We start from the raw sequence: 17,331 nt of genomic DNA on the forward strand, positions 1-17,331 counted from the left end.
TTAGCCTGCAAGAGAAGAGTGAGGTGATGATGGGTGAAGGCGTATGCAGGACAGTAGATGTTTTTAATAAGGGGGCACACTTTTAAAAGAAGTGTATCAACTTTGCATGCATCTGTTCTCTATGAAGTCATTGCTTTAGTGGTGCATTCACAAAGTACCTGCTTTGCAAATAACTCAGTTCGGGCACCTCTCAGGTGGGCGCCATGGCCATTATAGGAGAATAAGGGAAGCGTTCATGGAGAGTTCTATCACCTCTTTTTCTAGAAAAATAGCACGGATCACAACTTTCCTTAAAGCAGTGTTCTGGCACCCTCCAGAGCTTGTTGGTCTTCTAACTTCCATCAATCCCAGTTAGCACAGCCGACAGTTGGGAATGATGGGAGTTGTAGTTCAGGAGCATCTGTAGGGCACCACATTGGCTACCTCCATTGTGGGTTCAATCCTTGGGGATTTTACAGCTCATTTTTCTAAGGCTGAGGCAAGGATTTTGAATCTGAGTTTGGTTGAATAGCATCTTTCTTTTGACTTAGTCCTCCTCACCCCTTACCTTATCTTGTGTATAAGTATCATTACTATCTTATGTTGATACCCCAACACATTATAATTTGAAAGGCTGCCTATTTCACTGTAGGAAGCTACCATATATCTTAGTCCAACTATTGGTCCATCTAGCTTTGTACTGTCTACACAGAGGCAGTGGCTCTCCATTCCCAGCCCTATCTGGAGATCCTGGTGATTTAACCTGGAGGTTTTTACATGCAAACCAGGTGCTCTGTTACATTTTCGATGAATGCCATTATCTGTCGTTTTGTACTATTTTGATCTCCTTTCTCATCCATGAGACTGAAGAACCAAGAGAGCTCGCTTTATGCCAGAACCCATATTTATTTTGTGTTTGACTTTAGCAAACCAAGATCTCAATCCTAAACGCTCTTACCAGGAAGTTAATTCTGCTAAAATCCATTGGACTTGCTTCTGAGCAAATCTTGGTAGGGTGTAATTATTTGCTGCTTCTATGAATACTGTCAGTGTATTTGTTTTATCTGTTGGAATAATAGTCCCCAAGATGCCCCCAAGGAATCATTCAACACATTCAGCTAGGGAGGGTGGGAATTTCCAAAAAGTTAGCAAAATGCATAGAGATTAGCAACTAGCTTACGGGCCACTTGAGACAAAATTCCCCCCTGGAAGCCTTTAATACTAGGAACTTAGGCATACGTCACCGTCAAACAAACTTCACTTCAAAGTATGGATTTGTTACAGGTCTTTGAAGCTTTCACCAATAGATCAAGAGGAAGATGAAAGTAGACTTGGCCAGAAAATCAGGCATAATGAGCCAGAAAAACTAGAATGTAATCATAAAAGTTATTGAGAATAACTGGGCTCTATTTTCCATTGAGCAGCTGGATGAACTTGTTCAGTATATGCCTTGTGTCACACGGTGCTACGGATCTGCAGGGCCCAGCATAATATTTAGACCCCTGATTGGAGGAACTCCTGTGATCCCAGACTAGATTAATAGTATATGGCAGGCATGGAGAAATTTCAGCCTGTGGGCCAAATTAAGCAAACCAGGGTTCCCTGTTCATTTTGGGCAATCCACACTCACTTGCCTTACACTTGGTGTTATGTATGATGTCAGCTATGAGTTAGCTGAAGACACCTTTGGGCCTCATGGAGTTTGCATATGGAGCTATGTGAGTCCATTGATCAGCTGATTGCCCATGCAAACAAAAGGAGGTCACCTGACCTTTAAAGCCCTAAACGGCCTCGGCCCAGTATACCTGAAGGAGCGTCTCCACCCCCATCGTTCTGCCCGGACGCTGAGGTCCAGCGCCAAGGGCCTTCTGGCGGTTACCTCACTGTGAGAAGCAAAGCTACAGGAAACCAGGCAGAGGGCCTTCTCGGTAGTGGCACCAGCCCTGTGGAACGCCCTCCCATCAAAGAAATAAACAACTACCTGACATTTAGAAGACATCTGAAGGCAGCTCTGTGTGACATTTTAATGTATTTTTAATCTGTGTTGGAAGCCTCCCAGAGTGGCTGGGGAAACCCAGCTAGATGGGTGGGGTACAAATAAATTATTATTATGTTGCTGTTGCTGTGACACCAGGGGGTTGGCTGCGACCACCTGGCAAACTTTGCCCGCACACTCTTCTGCATCTCCTAAAACATTTTTACCATCTTCTTTCTTAGTCCAGTCACCTTTGCAGGTCTACCTGGGTCTACAGTACTACGTTGTTTAGTGCTTTAACCTTCTCTTTCCCTGGGAGCAGGATCCAGATCCACCCGGGGTCCTGATCTGGCTGCAGTTTTGTCACAGAGAGAAACCTGAAATATTTAAATTTCTGTAATAAACAGTGCAGTCTGCCTCATGGGTACCTGCCCACCCCACGCACATACTTGGAAGTTAATCTGATTGACATAATAAGTACATTGCCGCATACACTGAAGTGGGGGTTGCAGTCTCTGGAATCATGATTTGTATGCCCATTTATAGAGATGGTGGGTATGAATATTCCTGTCTTTACAGACGTGTTTCCTGCAATACAGTAGAGTGCGGTTTCAGGAAATGTAGAGGACAGAAAGGATCTAATGAGCCAGCAGAAAGTGCTTCCTGTTCTGAATACCAGCACAGGTGTTTATTATTTTGATCCAGTAAAGCAAATGTGACTACGAGCTGATTCCATGCCCAGATTTTTTTAGCATCCTGTCAGAATCCAGCCATCTAACATAAACTCCACCGCAGCCTGCCAGATTTCTTGTGCAAATCATTCCCTGTGGCATAATAATATACAAGCAGAACTTGTTAAACAATCCGATGGCTTAGCAGAGCTTCATTTCCTTTCTGCCATAAAATCAGGCTGGATCCTCTTTTTTTTTTAACAGTTGAAAGAACCCTGAAATTATACGGCCATTTATATGTATGAAACATTAAGTGCTATACTTTTCCGTATTCCTCTAAATTCCTCTATGTCTTACTTTTTCTAGTTTGAAGGAAGGAAATATTGCGAACATGACTTTCAGATGCTTTTTGCTCCTTGCTGCCATCAGTGTGGTAAGTTCTAGAATGAAAATATATATATAATTTTAGAATATTTTATAAAGATAATGTGGACATCCAAACATAGGAGGAGAGGCACATATGCTGTTTAAAGAAAACAAAGCAGGTCTGGAACACAAGGAAGATTTTGTTACATATCTGCCAGGATAATGACTATCTATGCCCAGATGGTATTCATCTGAACATAAGCCTGCTTTGGGCATTTGTTTGTTTCTCCCCGCGATTAACACAGAGAAGGAAGCATGGGCAAAGGTGCTTGTTCTCCACCATCTTCCATGAGTCAGGAGGCGAAAGTTTGTAGTGGAAAGACTGCTCTACTCCTGTAGGGCTCAGTGTCTGATTTAGAAGCTACCACATACCTCAGTGGTAGTGTGTTTGTTTTGAGTGCAGAAGGTCCCAGAGTCAATCCCTAGCACAGGCATCCCCAACCTTCGGCCCTCCAGATGTTTTGGACTACAGTTCCCACCAGCCCTGACCACTGGTCCTGTTAGCTAAGGATCATGGGAGTTGTAGGCCAAAACATCTGGAGGGCTGCAGGTTGGAGATGCCTGCCCTAGCATCTCAAGTAGGGTTGACTCAAATCCTAGAGAGACCCAGACAGTGAGTGCAAATAATCCTGACCTAGATAGACTAATGGTCTGACTTAAGGCAGATTCCTGTTATGTGTATAAATAAAATTTTGATGATATGCAAAGGAGCAGAGTAGCTTACAGCTAGAAAGCTAAATAACTCTTCTAGGTGATTGATAGCTTCTTTGTAAAGATTATATAGTCGTATCTTGGATCTCGAACGCCTTGTCTCCCGAACAAATCGACTCCCGAATGATCGAAACCCAGAAGTGAGTGTTCCGGTTTTTTAACGTTCTTTTGGAAGCTGAACATCCGATGGGGCTTCCGGGGCTTCCGATTGGCTGCAGGAGCTTCTTTTGTTTACAAGAAACTCATGTGGTGAGAAAACATAGAAGAGTATTGATTAATAAAAAATTGGGAAATGAATTTGTTTCATCAGACAGAAGCAGGAAAAGAGGAGTGGTTTTGTATATAAAAAATAAATTTGAGGCTCGGCAAATATTTAAAGATGAAGGTAGGATAACTGCGGTACAAGTCACATGGCAAGGCGAAAAATTGATAATAGTCGGAGTGTATGCACCAAATGGAAGTAAAACTGAATTTTATAAATATATAGTTTCAGGAAATTGCATCATTATCCTTAACACTTCCTTAGTTCCGAAACACTTTTCAAATCTACAGCCTATTGAATACTCAAAAGAAAATGCTTTTAACCGTGGTATTTTTTGTGGCATCTGTGCCTGAGAGCCTCCTTACTATTCCACAGACAATTAAGGCCCCATGGCAGGCTAAACTGGGTCTCTAGATTGTGGCATGTACCGAATCCCACTTAAGCCTCCCTAAGTTTGTTTCACTTAAAAGCAAAGTGAGGGTTATTAAATAGGAATTTCAACCTTCAAAAGTAACCAGACCAAAATATCTTGTTTCCCCCACTTGCTGTGCCCTTTGGCAAGAGACTCAGGTCAAATAACTTAATTAGAATGAGATAATATTCTGTTTATCAGGCACAGGAATGCTATTTCTGGAACTAACTGGGAGATTCCTGAAGTAGCCTATCTTTTTAAAAAAAAGGTCAGCAGAAAGAAACCGAGAGTTGTCTCAGTAATGCTGTAGACAGAATTGAGTAGGATTTTTCCAGGAGTGTCAGAGCTCTGCCTTAATGTGAGGGGTGGAATTACTGTATTTTTTGCTCTATAAGACTCACTTTTCCCCTCCTAAAAAGTAAGGGGAAATGTGTGTGCGTCTTATGGAGCGAATGCAGGCTGCACAGCTATCACAGAAGCCAGAACAGCAAGAGGGGTTGCTGCTTTCACCGTGCAGCGATCCCTCTTGCTGTTCTGGCTTCTGAGATTCAGAATATTTTTTTTCTTGTTTTCCTCCTCCAAAAACTAGGTGCGCCTTGTGGTCTGGTGCGTCTTATAGAGCGAAAAATACGGTAGATAGGAAGCAGGAGCTTGGATCTCGCTTTCCATACTGCACTGAGGCAGCTGCATGTTCCAAGTGGATCTTGGTTCTTGCCCATTTTGGAAGGAGAAAGTGTTCCATATACTCACAGGTCTCCATCTTCCACACCCAATAAAGCCCCCTGGATTATGGCAATTGTGTTTAGATGGCTAGAAGGAGGAATCTCCAGGTCAGTTCACCCCTAGGGAGAAACCTGATATGAATTGCCTGCAGGCAGCAGTGAAATCTGGAAAGGTAAAAGGAAGTTTTATGTCAGAGCTGGAAAAGGAGAGCTGGCTCCCCAACTGAGGGAAATTGCAGCATCTTAAAAATATATGAGAACTATAGTTCTAAGACACTTTATTTATTTTTATTATTATTTTGTTATCCATTACAACCCAGTCCTTTCTGCACATGTCCATTATCATCTTGTTCTCAGCCCTCTTAATGGCTTTATTGGCATCCTGTTTTTGAGTGGAAGGAGCATTAAATTATTGGAAGCCCAAATTACAAGATACTGTATTTAGACACAGTTTTCCACAATACTTAGGTTTCCAGATTAAGAGCTTCTTTAGCAGCCGTCGACTGATCTCCAGTGTTAGTCACGTTTGGAAAAGACACATTGAAATTAATGAGCTGAAGTCTGCTCTTAAGTATGACAGACACTCATTGTTTTTCTGTGTTTCGTTTTTGCTTTGTACGCTATTATTTCAGGAACTCTGCTTGACCAAAATTTCATTGGGTAACATAAATGTCATTGGGTAAAATTATCTGAATTTGCTTGTTGAGGTTGAAACATGGAAGAAGACAGGGATATAAAAATATTGTTGCTGTTTTGCTTTGTTTACTTCCGGGAGGACACAGATATTTTGGGAGGAATTCAGAGAAGTGCTAAGCAGATCCTGGTGGAACGATCTGCCCTCTCATTAGTTATATCCAACACCATATTATTATCTCCAGCACCTTAGCATTTAAAATTAAATCTCTCTTTTTTTAACATCCTGGTATGTCATTGACTTGCAGGGGAGTTCATTATTGGTCGTGTTATTAAAGCTATGAACAACAGTTGGCACCCGGAATGTTTCTGCTGTGATATCTGCCAACAGGTATTGGCAGACATTGGGTTTGTGAAGAATGCTGGCAGGTATTGTTCTTTTGTCTTGACTCTTGACACTGAGCATTGTAAATTGATGGCAGGGTCATAACGATTTCAGGATTTTGTCCTATCAAATATAACGCAATAGCTGCTAAAATGGTGGCCGACTTTTGGCATTCTGGAAGCATAGCATTAAACATATTTCAAAACTAACCAAGACAGCAGTTGCAAACGGGTTTCATAGAATCGTGGCTGTTGTAGTTGCATTCAACTTTGTGGAGATGAAACATGCTAGGCCCTACCGCCTTTCGTTGAGGGAGCGGCTGTCAATGAGTGACATTTGTATCCTGGAAGTACAGGGCTGAAACCAAAGAACCGTGTATGGAAGGATAATTTCCACGGTTGCTCTGCAAATTTTTGCAGTGCTATAAGTAAGTCCCATGCTTCCGTGTGTGCAAGAGGTTGCGCAAGCAGAACATTGTCCTTGGATTTAGTTTTGCTTTTCTTAAGCAATAGTTTTGCTTGAGATATGAAACAGCTCTTGGGTAAAGAAGATCACTTTGGCATGTGGAAGAGCAGAACCCAGCTTTTATGCTGCCTCCATTCTAAAGGTTCTGCAACCAGCAGCCCTAAGGAGATGCTCACATAATATCCAAGAGCTACAATATACTTTTATGGTATGCGGGTGGCGCTGTGGGTTAAACCACAGAGCCTAGGGCTTGCCAATCAGAAGGTCACCGGTTCGAATCTCCGCGACAGGGTGAGCTCATGTTGCTCAGTCCCTGCTCCTTCCAACCTAGCAGTTTGAAATCACAAAGTGCAAGTAGATAAATAGGTACCACTTAGGCGGGAAGGAAAACGGCATTTCCGTGCACTGCTCTGGTTTGCCAGAAGCGGCTTAGTCATGCTGGCCACATGACCCGGAAGCTGTACGCCAGCTCCCTCGGCCAGTAAAGCAAGATGAGCGCTGCAACCCCAGAGTCGTCCATGACTGGACCTAATGGTCAGGGGTCCCTTTAACTTTACCTTACAATATACTTTTAATATATTTAATCTGATCATGTTATTAGAAGACTGCAGGCTATAAGCCTTATTGACCTTCTGCTCTATAATGGCATTCTGAGACAATTTTCATAGGCTATAATACCAGGTCAGAGCCTACATCATTGTTTTGCACCAAAAGCAGTTTTTTATTGGCAAAAAGTATCCTTTCACATGTTATATTTGAGAAATTTAAAGGCAGAGAATGACTTTCTGCCAGAAGACCAGTAAAATAACTGTTTTATGGTAAAATAACTGTTTTTGTGTGTGTGTGTTTGTTATGGATTATTGCTAGTTTGTTTTCTACAAAACTGAAGCAAAAGCCCTTGTTACATTTTTGTGGGTTAAAAATAAAACAAAACCCAGTTATAGGAACCTGGTTCCTTTTCATTGCTGTTTCTTCTTTGCTCTCTCTTAGACACCTTTGCCGTCCTTGCCACAATCGCGAGAAAGCCAGGGGCATGGGCAAATACATTTGCCAAAAGTGCCATGCTATCATCGAAGAACAACCCCTCATCTTCAAGAATGACCCTTACCACCCCGATCACTTCAACTGTGCCAATTGCGGGTAACAGGAACTGGGTGTTTTTGTTTTTTAAATCTTTAGAATGGAAACTTTAGTATCACAGTGGTTGATAATTAAGCGTGAATGCGAATACACAATACTACCACACATTTACCAGTGAATAAGTTATTTATAAGCCTCTTGAAGCCTGCTCCCAAATAATTTCCATTGTGTTCAGTTGGGGTGAGTGTGTGTAGGACCCATTCTGCACATACTTTCGCAGAAGTAAGTCCCAGGCCACATGTATGCGTATGATCACTTTACTTTCCTCAGCAAGGCCTTTTTAGCTGGGAAGAATTTGGTCTAGCTGAGGCTCTGGCTAGTATAAACTCTTCAGGTTTCTACACTCAACTTGTAAAATAGCCTATTGAGATGAGAGGAATTTGGCTGAGGCACGGCACAGTTTACAGGCCCTGCTTCTTTAATTATCTAAGCAGGATGTCACTTTTACTTTTGAGAAGGGTTGTATTCATTTTGCCCCAGATGTATTTTACCTCAGCAGGAGTTCCGTGATATCACTTTGAACAGCCTGCCTTCTGCTGAGTGGGCCGTCTACAGATTTTCACTGGTGCACCAAGCATTATTCACCATCCCTTTTTGGCGATTCTCATTTTGTGCAGCAGGAATCCCCACTTGAAATGGATGCCATGGGGTTTAAATCTGAAAAATGGTTTGTTTTCCCAAGGGTCATTTCATATGGCAGCTTTCATGCCGTTGTATTTGGTTTTCAGCTGCTGGCTCAACAGTTCCCAAATATTTTGCCTGCGGGTATTCATTCCAGTTTGTAACCAAATATATAATAATAATAATAATAATAATAATAATAATAATAATAATATCATGTTTTCTTTTGCCACCATATCCACCAGTTGAAATGCATGCCTGTATTTTCCTTCGCTGTGTCTTCACATTTCTTTTGGTACCTCCTGAACAGAAAGGAACTTACTGCTGATGCCCGAGAACTGAAGGGGGAGCTGTACTGCTTGCCTTGCCATGACAAAATGGGTGTCCCCATCTGTGGAGCATGCAGGAGGCCAATTGAAGGACGAGTGGTGAATGCTATGGGCAAACAGTGGCATGTGGAGGTGAGCCTTGCGTGTTGCTTGCTACTGTAAGGATGGGTGCATCGACCTAGATAATAGGTCAGAGAAAGGAGTCCTCAAAATAGGGAATTCTGTGTAATTTCGTAGGTTGTGGTAGTTTACTTTTAAAAACATTCTTTAAGGAGCACAAAAGGGACGCAGGTGGTGCTGTGGGTTAAACCACAGAGCCTAGGACTTGCCGATCAGAAGGTTGGCGGTTCGAATCCACGCAACGGGGTGAACTCCCATTGCTCGGTCCCTGCTCCTGCCAACCTAGCAGTTCGAAAGCACGTCAAACTGCAAGTAGATAAATAGGTACCACTCTGGCGGTAAGGTAAACGGCGTTTCCGTGCGCTGCTCTGGTTCGCCAGAAGCGGCTTAGTCGTGCTGGCCACATGACCCGGAAGCTGTACGCTGGCTCCCTCAGCCAATAAAGAGAGATGAGCGCCACAACCCCAGAGTCGGCCACGACTGGACCTAATGGTCAGGGGTCCCTTTACCTTAAGGAGCACAAAAGAGAACAACAAAAAAGGAAGTACAAAGGAAAATACCAGAATAACCCTCATCTAATCATTTTAAGAGTTTTACTTAAGGTTTTATCCAGAGTTTTGCTTTGTGCAATGTGACTCTCCTTCCTTTCATTTCCTCACATGCCCTCAGAATTAGCTCAATGTTCTGGAGCAAACACTTAACTTGCTCCAGTACAGTGAGTTAAGAAGCAAAAATTAAATTATTTGCTCAAGATCACATAGGGATGAATGCAGATGAATTATCACTACAAAAAACTGAAGGTAATCCATACTTCTTCCCACCCCCCTTGCAGCATTTTGTTTGTGCAAAGTGTGAGAAGCCATTCCTAGGTCACCGTCACTATGAGAGGAAGGGGTTGGCGTACTGTGAGACCCATTACAACCAGGTATGGCTGCGTCTTGCATTTTGTACATTTGGCCAGAGACTTTTAGTATGTTAACTCTGAAACTTCGCTTCGTCTACACTTGTTGTCTGGTAGCAAGTGCTGGTATGTGTCAAACCATGTAGATTTGACATTCAATGCATATACAGCATTTTATGAGGTAAAAAAAAAATTAAATTTGAACAACAATTTGCTTGTAAAGCTTCTAATTCCATGATAGCCTACCTTTAATAGGCAAGCTTTTAGATTGGAATATCTCCCCTCCCCCCTTTTTTTTATTATTGGTTCTTCACCTCAGAAACATATTTGGAGACCTGGTTTAAATTTGAAGCTGGAAAACTATATTGCACATTTGCAATATTTTGCACTGTGGCAATCCAATCTGTGAATTCAAATGCATGTGTGTGTTTGTGTTTATTTCAGCTTTTGTTACACATAGAAATCATTTTTTTTCTGGTTAATTACCGTATTAGAATTATCATATAAAATATGGACTAAAATATTCAGAATGCAGTCATTTCTTTATTTCAGCTTGTTTAAAACTTTCCCATCTGAGGTGTGTGTGTGTGTGTGTGTGTGTGTGTGTGTTTTTATCGTGTTCATAGGTCCTATTGATCCTTTCACATTTCCAGTGATCTTTAATAAATTATTACTGAGTCGTTGAAGTTTAAAGACTCCTTTCCATATTAATAGCTTTTTGTGTGTGCGCTTGTTTTTAACAGCTGCCATCGTACAGATGTAGAGTACTGCATGAGAACCTATTGTGAAATCCTAGACTGTGCATTGTGCTCACTTTAAACTGGGCTCTGTTTAAGAGTGCACCGCCAAGTGGTCACTTGGGGTTATAGCTCAGACCACACACTGCATGCAGAAGGTGCCAGGTCCATCCTTTTGGCGTCTCCAGATCAGGTTGGGAAAGACGTCTGTCTTGTTGGAGAGCCAATGGCAGTCAGTATAGCAGACAGCACTGAGCTAGAGGTCTGACTTGGTGTAAAACAGCTTCTTGTATTCCTAGCTCAGTTGGTAGAGCAGGGGATTCTTAATCTCAAGGTCATGGGTTCAAGCCCCACGATGGTCAAAAGATCGTGCATTGCAGGGGGTTTGACCGGATGACCCTTGTGGTCCCTTCCAACTCTACAGTTCTATATCTGAATGTATTGGCTCCACTTCCTGGCCCCCTTCTTCCCTAGCTCCCCTGGGGGTTGAAGGATCCTGCTGAATGGGGCAGGCCATGACACAAGGGCCCAAGAGGAGCCCCGAATATCTGGGGGAAATGGGGATTTCACCTTCGCCTCCTGTACCACAGCCAGTGGCGTAGCGTGGTTTGTCAGCACCCGGGGCAAGGCAAGTAATTTGCGCCCCCTAACCCATGGATTTGCGCCCCCTAACCCGTGGATTTGCGCCCCCTAACCCTAACCCCCAGATGTTGCGCCCGGTGCGGCCGGCCCCCCCTGCACCCCCCACGCTACGCCACTGACCACAGCCCACTTCACTCATCAGGGTCCCTCAAGGGAGCATTTTTTGGGGGGTGGGGCTGCAGGAGGAAGGAGGAAAGTCAGCTTCCACAAACACCATTAAATGCATATTTCTCTCAATCCAAACTAGTGTGTGTAGCTTCTTTTTTTAAAAAAAAAATCAACTCATAATTACTTAAGAGATTTCCCCTCCCCCTACTTAATCTGTTCTGCTGATGAGAAAGCATGTGTTTTTAATATGTCCCAACTGCTGATTTTCGTTTTATGAATACTTGCATGACTAAGGAATATTTTCCCCATTTCCGCAGCTCTTTGGTGATGTTTGCTTCCACTGTAATCGTGTGATTGAAGGAGATGGTGAGTCTCTGTGCAGATGCGCTTGTGTCTTCATTTCAGGGGGTTTTTAACATAAAAAAAAATAATAACCCACTTAATACAAGTGATTTAAGAAAGGAGAAGCACACTGCAGGATAACAGTTGAAGTTGAGTTCAAAATAAAATACTCAAAATGTACATGAAATACTCATGATGCTAAGCATGAGCCTGAAATATTATTTCACAAAACTGTTTAAGCATTAGTAGTTGGTTTCCAAGTCAGCTTATACAGTAGTCAAAAAACAGCAATCACAAAATATAGTGAGGCAAATGAAAGTGGACTTGATTTGAAAGTTCTCAGATAGAGAGAGAGAGAGAGAGAGAGAGAGAGAGATTTATTAATTATTAAATTTCTTATACTGCCCTTCATCCAAAGCTCACGGATGGTTTACAATTTAGCAACACAAAAATACATACCACAATAACAAACAAAAACACAGTTTGTGGTTTAGACCACAGAGCCATCCGCGTCCCTACGCAGTTTCAAACAACATAATAGTGATTTCAAAGACTTTGTGTAACTCTCTTAAACATTGCTGTGGAATATATATATATAGGGACACGGGTGGCTCTGACTACTGAGCCTCTTGGGCTTGCCGGTCAGAAGGTCGGCGGTTCAAATCCGCGTGATGCGGTGAGCTCCCATTGCTCGGTCCCAGCTCCTGCCAACCTAGCAGTTCGAAAGCACGCCAGTGCAAGTAGATAAATAGGTACCACTGCGGCGGGAAGGTAAACGCCGTTTCCGTGCACTCTGGTTTCCATCACAGTATCCCATTGTGCCAGAAGCAGTTTAGTCATGCTGGCCACATGACCCAGAAAACTGTCTGCGGACAAACGCTGACTCTCTTGGCCTGAAAGCGAGACGAGTGCCACAACCCCATAGTTGCCTTTGACTGGACTTAACTGTCCAGGGCTCCTTTACCTTTTTTACCCTACCTGCCATGGAATTCCAATAAATATCATCTCCACCACTGGTAAACAGATGACTAATCCTGTAATTTTCCTCTTTCTCAGTTGTGTCGGCATTGAACAAGGCATGGTGCGTGAACTGCTTCGCGTGCTCTACTTGCAACACTAAGTTAACACTCAAGTAAGTTTATCAGATGTTCATGATAATACATGAAGCGGTGATGTCCAACCATGGTTGGTTTAGCGCCGCAGCGTGGCTTGTTTCTGCAGGTTAGCACACCCTGGATAACCATTGTTTGTTTGCTGCCGGCGATGTTGCTGAACTCCCATCATCCCTGAACATTGGCTATGTTAGCTGGGCCTGATGGAAACTGGAACACAGGGTTCCTTCATTGTAGCAGTGTGCTTTTTGTCTTTTGTGAGTTGCCCTTAGAGACTTCGGCTATGTGTGGAAATGGGGAAGCACTTGAGGGTTTCTCACACCTGCATTGATGAACGATGCAGCCTCTGTCAAGTGACAGGGACACCTTTTCCTATTAGTATATTTACTACTTTAACTCTGTTTCTCTTTCCTGCTGAATTCTCCTTGGTTTTGCTTCACCTGTATCTTGATTCTATCCTGTTCTCTCCTCCGTTCCTTATTTCCCCACCCGTGAAGGGACAAGTTTGTTGAAATCGATCTCAAACCTGTCTGCAAACACTGTTACGAGAGAATGCCGGAAGAATTTAAGAGGAGACTCGCCAAACGGGAGCGAGAAGCAAAGGATAAAGACAAACAGAAAAAGAAAAAGCCTGTCTGCCTATAAACATGCTTTGTTCCTACCTCCCAGCAACTGGGCTCCTTCCTTTCTTCCTTTCGGTCAGTTTTAGGGAGTTCTCTTCTTTTTAGCTTTCAGGGGCAAGAAACCTTTTGCTGCCCCTTGTCTTCTGGGCAGTTTTCGAAGGGGCACATATCAGTGGTGGGTGGCCCAAGAGGCAAAAGTAGGTGGGACTATGAATGTCTACTTTACTTTTCTACAACAGGTGTGGTCCTCTGATGAGCACCACACAAAAGGGCAACTTCGTTCTGAGTAACTGGACTAATTTACATGCAAGTCCTTTGTCCCCAAAACACATATGGAGCTCTCTAGGTGACATACACTTCTAGCTCTGTTGTTTGTTTTGTATTTGCGTCTATTAGAACATAGCTATTGAGGCTGAGGTGAGAGGCAACTTGAACATATCTATCCCAAGGCATTTGAAAATATTTATCCCAAGGAAGTTCCCTGGGAACAAAGATAGTGGGTGGTAGTCAACGAAGTTTTTTACTTAGAGTAGGCCTCTGGAAAGTAATGGACCTAACTCAGGACTTGCCGATCAGAAGGTCGGTGGTTCGAATCCCCGCGACGGGGTGAGCTCCTGTTGCTCGGTCCCTTTTCCTGCCAACCTAGCAGTTTGAAAGCACGAAGTGCAAGTAGATAAATAGGTACCACTCCGGTGGAAAGGTAAACGGTACTTCCGTGCGCTGCTCTGGTTCGCCTGAAGCAGCTTAGTCATGCTGGCCACATGACCCGGAAGCTGTACGCCAGCTCCCTCTGCCAATAAAGCGAGATGAGCGCCGCAACCCCAGAGCTGGCCACGACTGGACCTAATGGTCAGGGGTCCCTTTACCTTTACCACCCTGTGCACCCACAGAGTAAAGTTTTGCCACCCCTTTCCTAGGATACTGTTAGACCAGGGAACTTCTTGCAGAAGCACCTCTACAGTGTATACACCAAGACTGGAAAAGAGTCTTCCATCATTGTGACCAGCTCTGAACCTGATAAGAAATAATGGTAATCTGTGGATTCAAGATTTCCCCAACAACATATTAAATGGATTCATAATAATGATTTGATTAGATTATTTTTTTAAAAAAACCACAGTTCATCCTTAAGAGTGACTTTAGGTGTGCATTTTGGGGCTCAGAGCCATAGCCTTTACAAGCAACATAACGTGTCTGACTTTTTTTTTTAAAAAAAATAACTTTTTAAAGACATCATCTGTGTGAATGCGGTAGAGCACTATTTTGTGCTGCACAGCATATGATGATAAGTGAGGTGGCGATCACTCTTTTTGCCTGTATTTCTTTCTTTATTGGGGGAGGGAGCATGATGCACAGAAGCATAAACTAATAAAGATATGTGTAAAACCTCCCTAAGACACCCACTTTCCCCTCAGATGTGGGAATTTAAATTATGATTCCTTAGAGGACTAGTACAAATCCTTGTCTTTATAAAATTGTAAAAAAAGAAGTAAAAATAGTGTAACCTACACTCAATTTGGGGTGGTGGTAATTTATATATAAAATTAGTTTCCAGCAAAACCTATGAAAAGCTTATTATTTGCATTAAGACTTTGTTATTTCCCCACTACCCCCTCCTTTTTTGTGTGTGCTCATTTTAGAAACAAGTTTGTGGAATTTGATATGAAGCCTGTCTGCAAGAAGTGCTATGAGAAGTTCCCACTGGAGCTCAAGAAGCGACTGAAGAAATTGGCTGAGACGTTGGGAAGAAAGTGAGGTCCTCCTCTCCAGATCTCATCTTGCTGTGCAAAGTTTAGGAAGTGATATTACAGACTTATTTTTGTTGAGTCTATGAAACCCAAGTGCAAAAAAAAAGGAGAGTATTCCTCTGCATGACTAGCTTCATATTAAAATGTTTGCCTCTCTACCTTGACAGTATACCTCTAAAAACTCTTTACATGTTATGTAACCTCATATCCAACCATTTAAACTCTGAATTTTACACATATATAAATTTGTAGATATATACATTGTATATTTGCTTAGTAAGGGGCAACTGAAAAAGGTCCCAGTCGGTGCTGAATAGCCTAATGTAACATATCTAGCAGATCCCCTCACCAAATAGACCAAACCTCATTTTACACTAAACTCCAGCATAGTTTGTTTTGCCATGCAAGCGAAGCACATGGTTCAAGCAAATACCCTGGGGCTGCAATTCTATACAGACTTACCCAGGAGTATGTACCATTGAATTATGTGGGACTTCTGAGTAGGCATATGTAGGATTGCACAGCTAAACCCCAACCAGAGTGTCTGGCTGGGTCCTGGTAGTAGAATTGAATTGCTTCTGACACATAGACATTCTTGGTCTTGAGCTGTCTTCTACCAGTGTTCTTGTGGCATAAGTGAAGGATTAGAGGATTCTAGTACCTTTTCCTTTGCTGTGAGCCCTGATATACATTAAAAATTCTGGATCTAATACACACACTTCATGTTTTTGAGGCAAGGAGTTATTGTTGCTTGAAGTCTGTTTGCGAACTAATGAGAAATGACATTCACATTTGCTGTTGCCCTGAGGAAAGCTTTAAAAAACAAAACAAACTAGCATTCTCAGCATTAGAAGTCCATATTCTGCCAGGAAGCCTTGTTGCATCATGCCTGCTAACTTACCAGAAAGAACTCTAAATATCCAAGACCATTGTCTTATATCCACTCATCTGGAAGTAAGCCCTAGTGAACTGAGTGGGTCTTACTTTTGAGTAGACGCATCTAGAATTGCATTGCAAATTACAGAGATTCCATTCTTCACAGCTCCTTGGATGTGAACCATAACGAAGCCTATACAACAAATGCTTTGTTCGGAGATTAATAGTGTTGGTAATTAATTGGTGTGAGCAGAGTCTTGGCTGTAGTTCTCAAAGAACTACAGAAAGACAACTCTGGAATGCGTCGTTTGAAAACTGCAGCTCAGAGCTGGAAACATAATAGTTCTATATCGTGAGAAATATGTCTACGCAGAGCTACTTGAATTTTGTGGAAACCTTCTATGTAACAAAAATATTCCTCTGTGCTTTTGTATTTCATTTCCTCGTTGTGCCTTATTCTGCCATACTTAAGCAATATTAGTCAAAATATGTACCCTTTGTATACTGTTATTTTGTATTTTTATGCAGAAAATATATGCCCAGTATTTGAAAAGGTTAAGCATTTTTAAGATTTTGTTTTTTCTAATGATGGAAGATGCTTGAGTTTTTCAAAAACACATTTTCCGACTCAGCTTAGTTATTTTAAAACAGTATCTGAAATAGAAATCTGAAAGCATCCCGGTTCCAACTGAATGCCTGTTCTGCCACTAGGTCAATAAAATACACTGTTAACTACTTGCAATTTCTAGCCTGTATGCTATGCTGTGCCTCTGGCACACCTCCCTGCATCCCATTGGGTCCGTTAGCCCCAGCAGCACAGACAGCTGCAACTGCACACCTGCCAGAGCCCAGGTATCCTTACCAGCACTGGTTAGGAGGAGCAAAGCCTATATAAAGAAGAAGAAGGTCAAGTTCACAGCTCCTGAGGATTGCAACCTTCTTGGAACAAAGGTTTGAGGTCCCCCTAGGGAGAAAAGGACTCCATCTGTGTGGGGCAGTCTGTGAGCATTTTGATGCCACAGTCTTCAATTGGTGGGCACTAGTGGTTTTTCCAAGGATACTGGAACACGTGTGCTATTTTTCTGCTTTTTTGTTTGTAAGTTTATCTTCTTCCTTCCTGGGCTAAGTAAACATTGGAAACTGTTCCATGGGCATGGGCTCTGAGACAACACTCCCACCCCCGTTTCCTCGGTAGGATTGCCCTGCCTGTTAGAAAAATCATATTTAGCAGAGAAAAGGACATTGTCAATAAACTAGGTCACGCATGCTGTGGAATTAACAGGTTTGGTGGTACCCTGGTTTTGACCCATTTACAAAAAAGACACCTTTTTAAAAAACTTCATCATATTCTCTTATCTCACACCCCATTCCTATTGGTAACAGATGTGACC

At 42.5% G+C, this 17,331-nt stretch overlaps 1 protein-coding gene across 10 annotated transcripts in view; it reads left to right on the forward strand.

The window, feature by feature from the left end:
* The window catches only part of LIMS1 (LIM zinc finger domain containing 1), a 74,815-nt gene extending 58,133 nt beyond the window's left edge, over positions 1 to 16,682 (forward strand). For 5 of the 10 annotated variants that reach the window (XM_083437999.1, XM_083438001.1, XM_083438000.1 and 2 more), the window contains exons 3-10: positions 2,992 to 3,058; positions 6,100 to 6,220; positions 7,632 to 7,781; positions 8,713 to 8,863; positions 9,684 to 9,776; positions 11,557 to 11,605; positions 12,638 to 12,713; positions 14,957 to 16,682. In XM_083437999.1, coding sequence (XP_083294125.1) covers positions 2,992 to 3,058; positions 6,100 to 6,220; positions 7,632 to 7,781; positions 8,713 to 8,863; positions 9,684 to 9,776; positions 11,557 to 11,605; positions 12,638 to 12,713; positions 14,957 to 15,071 — 822 coding nt within the window. In that variant the 3' untranslated portion in view covers positions 15,072 to 16,682. Of the gene's footprint in view, positions 1 to 2,991; positions 3,059 to 6,099; positions 6,221 to 7,631; positions 7,782 to 8,712; positions 8,864 to 9,683; positions 11,083 to 11,256; positions 11,606 to 12,637; positions 12,714 to 13,190; positions 13,392 to 14,956 lie in introns of all 10 variants that reach the window. The other 5 variants (XR_014510446.1, XR_014510447.1, XR_014510448.1 and 2 more) reach the window with 2 other exon arrangements.
* Positions 16,683 to 17,331: the final 649 nt, after the last annotated feature.

Source organism: Podarcis tiliguerta (genome assembly GCF_965153285.1).
Source record: "Podarcis tiliguerta genome assembly, chromosome: 4".
Taxonomy (NCBI): Eukaryota; Metazoa; Chordata; class Lepidosauria; order Squamata; family Lacertidae; genus Podarcis; species Podarcis tiliguerta.